The sequence below is a fragment of the Heteronotia binoei genome, chromosome 20 (assembly GCF_032191835.1).
Source record: "Heteronotia binoei isolate CCM8104 ecotype False Entrance Well chromosome 20, APGP_CSIRO_Hbin_v1, whole genome shotgun sequence".
Taxonomy (NCBI): Eukaryota; Metazoa; Chordata; class Lepidosauria; order Squamata; family Gekkonidae; genus Heteronotia; species Heteronotia binoei.
This window is the reverse complement of record NC_083242.1, coordinates 19466878-19480273: the sequence shown is the minus strand read 5'-3', so window position 1 is coordinate 19480273 and position 13396 is coordinate 19466878. Positions and strand designations below refer to the sequence as shown.

The window sequence follows — 13396 nt, the reverse complement described above, 5'->3', positions numbered from 1 at the left end:
TACAATAACAGCTTGCACAGCTCTACTAAAGCCTCCCCATTCCAGATTGTGAACGGTTATGAAGGAAAGCCTTTTCCCTTGCTGCCCAGAAGCCAAGAAACCTCATCTCCCACCTCTTTTCAACAATGGTGGGGGGAAATCAAAAAAGGCTGGGCCGTTATACAGGAGAACTTGGAAACAGCTAAAAGAGACTATAAGACCCTCTTCGACAAAAAACATTCACCCGAGTGGGAGTTTAAAGTGGGGGAGACAGTTTTCCTATCTACTAAGAACTTGCCTTTGCCACAGACTTGCAGGAAACTGGCATACAAATACCTGGGTCCGTTCAAAATAAAACGAGTAATAAACAAGGTGACAGTAGAACTGGAATTACCTAAGTTGTTTAGTAAAATTCACCCTGTTTTCCATTGCAGTCTTCTTCGGAAAGATTCTGGAGTTACGTCTTGGCACCCCCATCCTCCAGAGCCCCAACCTATTCAAGTGAGGGGTCAAAGTCATCCTGAGGTGCGGGAGGTGCTAGACGCCAAAATGAAGAGGGGGATTTTGTACTTCTTAGTATGCTGGAAATACTTCCCTCCTAGCTGTGATGAATGGGTCCCCCTCCTTCTAAAAAGATTTTACCTGCTGCACCCAGACAAACCCCGAGCAAGAGCTTAGAGATGGCAGTATGTCAGCCGATGTAAATTTTCTGAAATAAAAGGCTTAGCTGAACTGTCGCCATCTTGAAACGCTGTTACTAACCATGAGAAAGACCCTGCATATCAAAGTGGAAAGTTGTAGATTGTTGCTAATGTTTGGTGTGAACATTTCTTCCCTTTGATACTAACAAAGGCAGAAATTCCCCTTTGAAGATAAAGCGCCCCCAGGGACAATCGCTGGGCCATCCCCGGAAGACTAACAGTAACAATAAGAGAAGAGAAGGAGACAGTGTGAATCTTTGCACCTCAACTCAGCAATGTTTAGAATTGTGGCTTTGTATAGTTCCCTTTGATGTACCCCCTTATAGCATGCTTTCTACTGCTACAATGCATCAGTCTCAATTTTCCTTCGTTCTGATGCTTATGGATTATCAAATAAAGCCTAACTTTGCAACAATTCAAGGTCTGGTTAATTTGAGATCCCATCGTCTGACACAAGCCTGATCTCGTCAGATTTCGGAAGCTAAGCGGAGTTGACTCTGGTAAGTGCTTGGATGGGAGACCTCCTTGAAATACCAAGTCGAGGGCAGGGGCAGGTTCTATTCCGCCACCTCTATGAATATCCTCCAGGCCCCCAGTAGGGGTCAGTCACCAGAGGACACCGTGAGCAAGTCAGCTTCCTTCTCCTTCTCTCTTGCTTCCTTCTCCATCACAGCTTGCTTTGCCAGGCTTGCTCAACAGTACAGCAGCTACAGAGCAGTCTCTATTTTCTTCATTGGCTGAGGCTCCTCCTTTGGAGAGGAAGAGGGGTCAAGGAGTGCTTACTTTGCCTGGCTCTCTCAATCACGCAGCAGAGCTACTGAGCCAAGCCTCTCTTCCTTCTATTGGCTGAGGCTCCTCCTCCTCCTCTGGGAAGGGAGGGAAAGAGTCAGCACTTCCTTTGCCCAGTTCCCTTGATCCCACAGGAGAGATACAAAGAAGGCACTTTAAAAAAAAAAATGCTTGTCATTACATTTTATGACACACATGGCCTGGCCAGACAAGGTCTCATTTATGACAGATACGGCCCTCATTCCAACCTATAAACTGGCTGGCCACTGTGTGAACTGGAATGCTGGACTACATGGACTCCTGGTAGGATGATGATGATGATGATATTGGATTTATATCCTGCCCTCCACTCCCAATTTCAGAGTCTCAGAGCAACTGACAATCTCCTTTATCTTCCTCCCCCACAACAGACACCCTGTGAGGTGGGTGGGGCTCAGAGGGCTCTCCCAGAAGCTGCCCTTTCAAGGACAACTCCTGCGAGAACCGTGGCTGACCCAAGGCCATTCCAGCAGCTGCAAGTGGAGGAGTGGGGAATCAAACCAGGTCCGTGCACTTAACTGCTACACCAAATTGGATCCAGCTAGGGTTTTCTGAGGTTCACACCTGAAGGCAGAAAAGCCAACACGAACAGCTGGGAGTAACGTGGGGGGAGGATGGGGCAACATCCATAACTTACAGCCAAGGAGGTGTCTGCGCTGGAAAAGGCCCCAGGATTTCCACTTCATCTTCGCTCGACTGGCAACAGCTACAGTCATAACACTTCTGACAACAATTCCTGCAAGTCCATCTGCACAGCAAGAGATCCGAAATTCTAGACAACAGGCCCTGAAGCCATTGGAAACCAGAAAAAGGACAATTATAACCCATCCATAGCTGGCAATCACTCAGTGTCTTAAGCTGCAGACTGGTAGACTGATTTATTTATTTTGGCTTTCAGTGGGTTGGGTTCACTCATTCCTGTTGTAGAAGCAAGTCTAGTACTAAGTTCATTCCACCGATATGAGATAAGGAAATTTAAGGTACCTACTGGCGCATCTCAGCTACAGAGCTGCCAAGAGAGGTGAGCTAGAAAGATGTATTCCCAGGCCCCTGGGAGCTGAGTGTGGGGTACAACAGAGGCACACTTGTTTTAAACAAGGATATGGCACTGGTGTGTTTTGACCATCAAAAAACACTGCTGGAAACGGTGGATAAAATGCAGACCACAGTGAGCAGGTACATATGGTCAGGGCTTTTTTTTAATAGCAGGAGCTCCTTTGCATATTAGGCCACACCTCCCTGATGCAGCCAATCCTCCAAGAGCTTACAGGGCTCTTAGTACAGGGCCCACAGTAAGCTCTAGGATTGGCTACATCAGGGCTGTGTGGCTTAATATGCAAACAAGTTCCTGCTACAAAAAAGCCCTGCACATGGTAAGATCAAGCAGAAAAGCTGGTAGAATTTAACCCAGTGCATGGCAACCATCTCCAAGTGTGCAAGACAACTTTTGAAATACCAGAACTAGTAACTTTGTTTTAAATAGAAGCAACATTCTCAGGGAATTCAGGTGCAGAATACCAGATATTGCAGGGAATTATGTACACCCATGCAGAGTCAGCAATATATTTTAAGTGAACAGAATATATGTTTTTATATTTCAATACATATTTAAGCATTTGCATTATATTTTAAGCAATCTTGTCTTTAATAAGTCAAAATGCTCACAGTCTACAAAGAAATGGTACGTGCGGAAAAATGCAGAAACTGAAAAGAAAAAAAAACCCCAGCACATAATACAAAAAAAATATATCCAAATGTACCATAGAAAGAGAAGCAGTCGAAAATGCACGACCATCCCCCTGTGCAAAGGGAGAGGCGAGAGCCCGAGGAATGAATCATCAGATTAACTCACCTCATTTATTGGTTCCAACTGTCCTTTTAGATATCCACGCCGAAGCAGAGGGGAAGAAAACGAAAGAGACAAGACCACTTTAGCAAAGCTCTCCTGAACCTTGAACACCTGCCTTTCAAGCACTCAGCAAGGGCTTTGATTCCTAGCAAGACTCTCCGGCTGGGCCCTGCTCTGATTGTCCTACATCTTTGAAGAGAAAAGATAAAGGATTGGAGAGGGAGGGAGGAAGGAAGGGGTTGCGGGTTTCATTTGTTCATTTGCTTCGACCGGCTGCGATTTCATATCCTCGCCCCACACAGACACAAAGAGAGAGACAGAGACACATACACACACACGCACACACAGAGAGACATCTTCCCTCTTTTTAGTTCCCTACTCTCCATCTTCAGAAGAGAGACACAGAAAGAGACAGAGACATCTTCCTTCTTTTTAGTTCCCTACTCTCCATCTTCAAAAGAGAGAGACAGAGACATCTTCCCTCTTTTTAGTTCCCTACTCTCCATCTTCAAAACTGAAATGGGACTGAGTGGCTTTGAGGCTTCACCTGGCAGCAGTTTCCACTGAAACAAGTAGGCCCTCTCCCTAAAAGCACAGTTCAGCTGTGAGTGCCAGTTTGGGGCTGAGGAAGGCGTGCCCTCATCCCAGTTCCACACACAGACAGACACACACACACGCTTCCCTTGCCCAAGTTTCAGAGTTTTGGGGCTGCCTTGCAATAAATCAACTGCCATGAAGCCTGCGCTGCCCCCTATGTTAGCAGCAGCTCCCCACAGGGTTTGGGGTAGCACTTGCTGGAGAGTCCAGGGATTAAGCCTGGCGTCTTCTGCTTTGTTGTGCTCTTCCGCTGAGCTGAGAGCATCCCCCCTCCCATGTTGGAAAGGGAGCTAGAACTGCCATCCAATCACTTCAACATCAGAGTTTTTCATGTACCTGTTTGGTAATGCGGCCGGCTTGAGATTTTCAATGCTTTCGCTTCAAATCAAGTTTCTAGCTCTCATGACTTGACAAAAGCACAACCCATGAAAGTCCAGGGTCCTCTCCAAGCAAAGCACATGCTCCATCAATAGAACAGACGGTATAGACAGGAGTGATTTTTCCACCCTGTTGCTTTTTGTGTGAGCCTTTCATTCCATTCATTTGCCTTGAATGCAGTTCCTGATTTGTTTGTTTTAAGACATTTTTATGGCATGATACAAACACAACATTAACAATTGTGAAGCAATAATGGGGAAACCTCAGCACATGAAAACGAAGGGCACAAAAATAAACACTTAGAGAAAGCCTGATTTGCCCAAAGGAAAACAAAATCCAGATTTATTGGCTCAGTTCAAACAGCGCATGGCTTTATTAAACTCAGACCTCAGATTCAGCAGGAGCTCACAGGAGCACAGCTCCTGAACCTTTTGAGGGTTTCCCCTCTTCCTCCCCACCTACCTTGTCCATTGAATAGTAGGTGCAGCTGCATAACAATCCCTGAATTAGGAGAGTGGGCAGCCAGCCAGCCACCAGGGGCTTTGCCACACCCCCAGCAGCCCTCATTAACCCTTGAAGAAGCCCACACAACCCTTTCTCCACTTCTTATGTGATTTTGGGCGGCGGATGACTTGCAGGCCTTTTGACTGGGAAGGGTGCTGCTCAGGAGAGCCCCAGGCAAGCGAGGCCTGCTTGGGCTGGCTCTAGCTAGCCAAACAGGCCTCAGTCATCCTGGGCTCTCCTTTCTTGTATCAGGTTGCTTTTGGCTGGGGGGGGGTGGCATATACTAATGAGTTATGCAAATGACCATCACCATCTATTTTTCTACAAAACAACCCCTGATTAAACTGCAGTTAGCATGATTGTCTGCATGCGTCCATTCCACCACCTTTGGTTCATTAGGGTCTATTGGACACATAACTCATACCTTGGTCTGAAACCGGTTTATTAAACACACTTAGTCTTAACGAGGGCTCTTTTTGAGCAGGAACTCAGCTCTGGCTGGCTTGGCATCTGGGGGTGTGGCCTAATATGCAAATGAATTCCTGTGTGAAACAATCGTGACCAGGGGATGTGGCCTAACATACAGATAAGTTCGTGCTGGGCTTTTTCTACCAAAAAAAGCCCTGGTCCTAACAGAGGTTTCATGTGATGTCTGAAAGAAGAATGCTGGCTTAATTCTGTTTTCATCCTGCCTTGCTTCTGGGCAACACTTTCCTGGGTCACAGAGTGATGAAAATGGTACTAGTATTTCTCAAGGCAAACTAGGATATGAGTAACTGACTGTGACCCAAACCCTGGTTTCATAAATTAACTAGTTAATCTAAACCAGGGTGTCGAATTCATTTATTATGAGGGCTAGATCTGACATAAATGAGACCTTGTCAGGACGGGCCATGTGTGTCATAAAATGTAATGCCAGGTAGTGGAGATATATACTTTATAAGGAAACGAAAGGTCCCCAGTGCAAGCACCAGTCATTTCCAACTCTGGGGAGACGTTGCTTTCACGTTTTCATGGCAGACTTTTTATGGGGTGGTTTGCCATTGCCTTCCCCAGTCATCTACACTTTCTCTCCAGCAAGCTGGGTACTCATTTTACCAACCTCAGAAGGATGGAAGGCTGAGTCAGCTTCCAGCCGGCTACCTGAAAACCCAGCTTCCACCGGAGATCGAACTCAGGTCGTGAGCAGAGCTTTGGGACTGCAGTACTGCAGCTTTAACACTATGCGCCACGGGGCTCTTCAAACTTTATAAAGGGCACCAAAAACCGCAAAAAAAATTTTTTTAAAACTTAAAATAAAACATGCTTAAAAGATTAGCACTCTTGCAATTTTTGTTAAATTTAACAGTCTCTGATAATTGACGCCTCTTGCTCTGAATTGCTGCATCAAAATCTGGAGACAACGCTTGTGTTGTAGCAATCTCGAATATGCTGTTCAGGTCTTGTTCAGGTGCGAATCTGTAAGTTGCAAACCTACTTCTGATTTATTGCCATTCATTACAGAAATCTCATGGTCAATGCTTTGAACCTAAGACCCAGAGGGAAACATGAAACGGCTGGGCATTGTGAGCTTTTGTATCCAAGTTGCTTCATGTACTGGTCAGCCAATGAAGAAAATAGAGGCTTTGCTCTGTAGCTTGGTTAAGCAAGTCTGGCAAAGCAAGCTGTGATGCTGTAGGACGGAAGAGAGTGAGAAGGAAGCAGATGACAGTGAATTGCTCGCAGGCCTTATAGGGGCCTGATCCGGCCCACTGGCCACATGCTTGACACCCCTGATCCAAATCATGTGCTGCCTGAACCAAACCTCTGAGCCAAAACGGTGGGGTTGCAACACTTGGTGGGATCCCAAGACTTTAGTGATACACATGCGCAATAAGGCTGCTCCATTGGTTTCCACTCCCACCCCTGGTGTGAGCAAGGATGCTGCCAGAAGCCAAAATGAGGCAGCATCTGCTGCTAAATTAGCCGATCCAATCCCTGCATCACGCAAAACAAAGGCTGACTTGCACAACTGTTTTCCAGGTTTAGACACGCATGTGCTCAATGCATCATCGGTCCCCATGAGCGCAAGGATAGCAACACGGCAAGCGAGCCAGGTTAATATATTCCTGGAGTCCTAGCGTCGTGAAAGAATATACTGGAAAGTAATTCAAAGGATGACTCATCCCACAACCGAGAACACTGATTTCTCCCCCAAACAAGCCCAGAGACCACCAGGCAGACAAACAGTTTCCTTGATTAAGGAAAGGTCTTTTTTCCCAAGGAGCCTCTGCCAGGCCCCAAAAGCCTCTTTTCGATCTCTGGATGGCTACAGATGGTCCTCGATTTGGCCGCGAGAGAAACAAGCACACTGTAATTATACGGCAGGAGGAGGGCATGAAAAGAGAAGATGGCCGTGAATTGCTCAGTGGTGTGGAGGCAGAGGGTTTTCTTGACTGAAGGGCAAACCCTTCTCATCTCGAACGGAACGGGCTGGCCGGTCACAAGGGACTGTCGCAAATGCCGGCAGGTGGGAGAGCTTGCTTTTTATCAAGGATACTAAACTGATTCCCCAGTTCATTACTGCAACAAATTTAAGAGCACATGCCCCCCAACACTTACCTCTCCACTTATCTGTAGTCTTAAAAAGAAAAAATATATATATTTCAAAGGAATATGCCAGAGCTAAAAAGGTAAAGGTGCAAGCACCAGTCGTTTTCAACTCTGGGGTGACGTCGCTTTCACAATGTTTTCACGGCAGACTTTTTACATGATGGTTTGCCATTGCCTTCCCCAGTCTTTTACACTTTCCCCCCAGCAAGCTGGGGACTCATTTTACCGACCTCGGAAGGATGGAAGGCTGAGTCAACCTGGAGCCGGCTACCTGAACCAGCTTCCACCGGGATCGAACTCAGGTCGTGAGCAGAGCTCGGACTGCAGTACTGCAGCTTTACCACTCTGCTACTATGTGGTAATAATAATAGTAATAATAATAATAATCTCTGCTTTGGCCTCTCTGTCTTGCAGGCCCGTAGCTACAGGGGGGCCCGGGGGGACAGGCCCATAATTTCAACCCCCCCTTCCAACTGTATGGCCCCCAATCTGTCCCCTTTGTTCACCGCCACTCTGAACAAGCAGTAGCCTTGCTGCAGGCCCTTTCGCTTTTTCTCTTCCCTTCGCTGACACAGCGGGGGAGGGAGCCAAGAGGGGGCTATAGCTGGTGGAAGCCAAGGCAGCTTATAAACTGGGTGGCCCCCTGGCCCCTCCCCAAACAATAAATCCTGCTGTCGGCCCCGCCAAACAAGAAATCCCGGCTACAGCCCTGCTGCCTTGCCTTCCTGCTTATTCTTTTAAAAAGGTAAAAATAAAAACCTGGGCAAAAAGAAACGTTCCAGTTTAGTGCCTCAAGAAAAGTACCAAAGAGCCTCACGTGGGATGGCATTCCAAAGGCAGGGGGACAGCACTAAAAAGGCCCCTGTCTGGTCAACACCTTCCTCCGCTCTGCAGGAAGGGGCCCAGGGAGGAAGAAGAAGATATTGGATTTATATTCCGCCCTCCACCCTGAATCTCAGAGCGGCTCACAATCTCCTTTACCTCCCTTCCCCACAAGAGACACCCTGTGAGGTAGGTGGGGCTGAGAGAACTCTTACAGCAGCTGCCCTTTCAAGGACAACTCCTACAAGAGCTATGGCTGACCCAAGCCCATTCCAGCAGGTGCAAGGGGAGGAGTGGGGAATCAAACCCGGTTCTCCCAGATAAGAGTCTGTGCACTTCACCACTACACCAAACTGGGTGGGCTGACAGTATAGGAAGTGGTAGTCCTTCAAGGACCCTTTTCCATGCTTCTCAGAGGAGGTCGAAGCAATAATGATATCTGACATGCAAGAAAAGAGATCCCTGGACTGAGCCCTCAAAATGTCTATGCAGCCCCTAGCACCACCAGGAACTGGCAACCACAGCAGATTCCAAGCACAAGGGAGGAAAGCAAATGCAGTCAATTGACAATTCCTCAGAATCTGTCAAGCCGAGAGAAAAGCAAAGACAAGCAGCTGTTTGGGACCCACAAAGCATGGGGCATGAGGAAAGACAGAACAAGAAGGAAGCTTTCACAGGGGCTGGCCAATGGCTACTGGCCGTGGTGACCAAGGGGAACCTCTGACCCCCAGGGCTAAGAGGCGACAGCAGGAGAAAACCTCTTTGTCCTACTTGTGGGTCCTCTACAGCAGGGGTGTCAAAAAAACAATTCGGGGGCCAAATCAGGCCCTCGGAGGACTCCTATCAGGCCCCCAAGCAACTGGCTGTCATCTGCTTCCTTCTCCCTCTCTCTTCCTTCCTTCTGCATAACAGCTTGCTTTACAAGGCTTGCTCAATTGCACAGGTGCTACAGAGCAAAACCTCTATTTTCTCCATTGGCTGAGGCTCCTCCCTTGGGGAGGAATAGCTTGCTTTGCCGGGCTCTCTCAACTGCACAGTGGAGCTACTGAGCCAAGCCTCTTTTCCTTCTATTGGCTGAGGCTCCCCCCAGTCCCCTGGGAAGGAAGGAAAGAGCCAGAGCTTCCTTTGCCCAGTTCCCTGGATCCCATGAGAGAAATACAAAGAAAGCATCTTTAAGACCAATGAGTGCTAACGTTTCAAGCAAGTTTTAAGTTTTTAAAATACATGTGTGTGTGTTTTTCTGTATTCTTTATAAAATTTGTATCTCTGCTACCTAATCTGAAATAGGTACACACATGGCCCAGCCCAACAAGGTTTCATTTATGTCAGTTCCGGCCCTCATAACAAACGAGTTCAACACCCCTGCTCTAGAGCAACTGGGGAGCCACTCTGGGAAACAAGGCACTGGACTGGATGGGCCACCAGTCTGATCCAGCAAGGTTCTTCTTACATTCTTAAGAAAGAACGACCCCTGTGGTTTGCAAAAGGCAGCTTTCTGAGAGACAGCTGCTATTTCTACGCAGCTCAGTTTGTCGAACGTTCTTCTCTCTTTCCCCGTTACGAACTTAGACAGGGCTGTTTCCTATAGCAGCTGGAGCAATAAAAGGAAGCAGGATAAATGTTTTATTCTGCTCGGTGAGAGACAAAGGCACAGGAATGACCCGTGGCTTTTGAGGCTCTTGCAGCTGTATTTTAAGAAAATGTATTTCGGCGCAGAGCAGTCCTGGAGAAACTTTGAGGGCTGACGGACTTTTACCGTGCTGATTCAATGTGATGCTCAGAACACTTCCCCAGTCTTCCCTACAAGCTCACAATCCGGGGGCCTAGGAAATGGGTAGCGGTACCTCCCCCCCTCCCCCGCACACATTGAGCACCAGTAGCCTGGTCAGAGTTTGCAAACCAAAGCCTGGCTGTGACTGTTGGTGGCAGCAATCCGAAAAGGGGAGCCCTGCAAGAACTGGGATTTGGTTGTCAGTCAAGGGCAGGGGTGGCCAAACTTGCTTAACATAAGAGAGTGTCATGAGCCCTGACGAGGGGGAGCTGGAAGAGTTAACAGACCTGGAGGAGTTGCCAGCTAGTTCCTCAGCTGAACAACCAGCAGCTGACCCATCAATCATTCTCCCCACATTCCAGGCACCAGTGTCCACTGCTGGCAGTCAATCTCCTACAAGCTCTCCTCATCCCATCTCAAGAGTTCGAAGCAGGCTCCAGAAAGAACTTTCAGAAAGAAGACATGAGGCACGCCGATGCTGCAGATCTCTCAGCCCTGAGTTCTAGCAGAGTCGCTGCCACTCAGGGAGTAGGCTGATTGAGGCTCCCATATAACTCCCACCCAGAACCTGGTAACCTTGTGGAAGCAAGAAGTCAATTCCCTGGCTTGCATCCACACTCCTTCCTGATTCCAGATCCTGACCTGCTCGAATTCCTTGGCACCCTGACGCTTTGGCTTTTGGACACAGACTTCTGATTCCGGTTTGCGATTTTGCTTTGGTGACTTGGCCCCTGTTTAACTTCCTGGACTTTGACCTTGGACTGACTTTGGACTCCTGCCTGCCTGCGCCTTGAGAATGTGAGAGTCACACAGAATGACTATCAGATGTTTGAGAGCTGAAAGACATGACCATCAGAGAGAGAGAGGAAGGAAGGAAGAAAGGGAAGGAAGACAACTAACTTTAAATGCATTGCCCAAGCAGCTGGCTGGCTTGGCTTGGAGAAGTGACTTAAAGAGACAAATGCCTTCTCCAAGCTGGCCAACAGGGCAGTGGAAGCTTTGAGAGCCACACAATATGTGTGAAAGAGCCACATGTGTCTCCCGAGCTGCAGTTTGGCCACCTGTGGCTTAGGCTTTGGGGAACCCAGCTTCAAATCCTCTCCTCTGCTTGCAGGGTGACCTTTGGCAAATCACTCTCTCTTTGCCTAACCTACCTCACAGGGTTGTTGTCGTGAGGCCTTTCCCCTCAGTCCTGTTTACAAGGCACCAAACACAACCAGGTCTGGACTACTGTTCAGTCTGGACAGGAGCTCTCCAGGTTTGTGGACAGAGAAAGGTCTTCTCCTGCAGTTGGCGCCTGAGATTCTTCAATGACAGGATCCAAGTTAGGACCTTCCTCTCACAAAACATATCAGCTGCTACTGAGCCACAGCTCATCCCCACATACATGAGGGGGAGAGAAGGAGGCAGAAGAAGAGGAGGAGGAGGAAGATGATGATATTGGATTTATATCCTGCCCTATACTCTAAATCTCGGAGCGGCTTACAATCTCCTTTATCTTCCTCCCCCACAACAGAAACCCTGTGAGGTGGGTGGTGCTGAGAAAGCTCTGACAGAAGCTGCCTATTCAAGGACAACTTCTGTGAGAGCTACGTCTGACCCAAGGTCATTGCAGCAGCTGCAGCAAGTGGAGGAATGGGAAATCAAACCCAGTTCTCCCAGATAAGAGTCCGCACACTTAACCACGACACCAAACTGGCTCTCCAAAAGGTGGAAGGGAGAAACTTGCTGGTTGGCTTTAGGCCTGTTATCTCTTCTCTCTCAGCCTGAGCTACCTCATAGGGTTGTCATGAAGGCAAAATGGAGAAGGTGAGATTCGTGTATGTCTAAGATCCTTGGAGGACTGGACGTGCAATCAGAAGACGGGGCAGACAAATTTTGAACAGGAGTCTAAGGCAGCGCACATGTGTGTGATGCATCTGTTTAAGCTACCCTGAGTTCCAAGCAGAGCCTGGGTTATAACATCTGTCGAATCTGAAATTTGGTTCTAGCAATCTTTAAATGTGCGTGAGTCATGGCTGCTTGAAGGTCAACTCCTGGCTGGAGTTTTCAGAGGCCAGCGGGCCACAGTCCATCTCGGTTCGGCGTCAAGCCACTGCAACAGGGTTCTGAAGGGCTCAGCGTGGAACCAGATACAGCTGTTTTTAAAAAGAAAGCTTTACATCAAGGTATATCGGAGGAGTAGCTGGGATGCCAGAATCACCGGTGTGCCAAGGGAACGGCAGGCCAAGATTGCTAAAGGACTAAAGGGCCTCTTTGAGATGCTGTGCAGAAAGGAAAATAATAGAGGGGCGCAGTTGCCCCGAATCCAGGTGCCAGCCACCCACAGGTTTATGCTGCAGGCTATTATTGTGAACCCTCACGTGGGCTGCATCCTAGTGAAAGACTTATGTTGGGGCTGCAAAAGACCATTAATCAGCATGCCAGCTCTCAGTAACGTTAAGCCATCCATTTTCACTTACGCAGATGCCTTTCTGATACTGACCCTCCGTTGCTCTCTTGCTCTGAATCGAGATGTCATTCGGCTTTTGAATTATAAAAGGCAGCTGCTTTTATCATTAAAGCCGTCAGAAGAACAGGGCTGGCAGTGGGGCTGTAAAGAAGTTGCGGGGTGAAGACTCCGAGGGAACCCAAGCCCATACCCGGGATTTTAGAGGACGAAGAACTGCAGATTTATACCCCGCCCTTCTCTCCGAAACAGAGTCTCAGAGCGGCTTACAATCTCCTTTATCCTTTACAATCTCCTTTATCTCCTTCCCCTTTCAGGGACAACTCCTATGAGAGCTACAGCTGACCCAAGGCCATTCCAGCAGCTGCAAGTGGAGGAGTGGGGAATCAAACCCGGCTCCTCCCAGATAAGAGTCCACACACTTAACCTCTACACTAAGCTGGCTCTCTTTTAAAATTTGGGGGGGGCTGTAAAAAAGTTAGTGCCTCCCCTCCCCTCCCCTGGCCACTGCCACCGTGACTCAGGGCATCCGACAGGGTGCCTGACCTTCCCACCTGCCCCCTCCCCAGTGCTTGAGGGGTCACATGGGTGAAAGCTGAGAGGCCGGGGGGCAACCCCAGCCTTTCAGCCTTCACCCCCATTGCGAGGGAAGGGGGAGGAAGGCAAGGTCAGGGTCTCCTGAGATGGGGTACCTGACAGGAAATCAGGGGCATGGCCTCCACAGTTCCCCCCTATAGCTACAGGCCTGGGGGAACCAAAGCTCAGAGAGGGAACTATAAATTCACCAGCTCCCAGTTGGAATCATTCCTCCACTATGAACTTTGCTAACTTTCTCACTCTGCTTCCATTCTGCAATAGGGTAGTAATAGCAACCTAACCCAGAAGGCTGCTTTAGAACCAAACCATGTGTACCAGGTGCTACGAAA

General features: G+C 48.3%; 1 protein-coding gene across 2 annotated transcripts in view; it reads right to left on the bottom strand.

Moving 5' to 3' along the window:
- Window positions 1–13396, bottom strand: part of SYT17 (synaptotagmin 17) — a 135166-nt gene that overhangs the window by 106637 nt on the left and 15133 nt on the right. For both annotated transcript variants that reach the window (XM_060260878.1, XM_060260879.1), the window contains exons 2-3: window positions 3361–3378; window positions 2146–2294 (exon numbers count right to left, since the gene is read on the bottom strand). In XM_060260878.1, the coding sequence (XP_060116861.1) occupies window positions 2146–2294; window positions 3361–3378 (167 nt within the window). The remainder of the gene's footprint in view (window positions 1–2145; window positions 2295–3360; window positions 3379–13396) is intronic.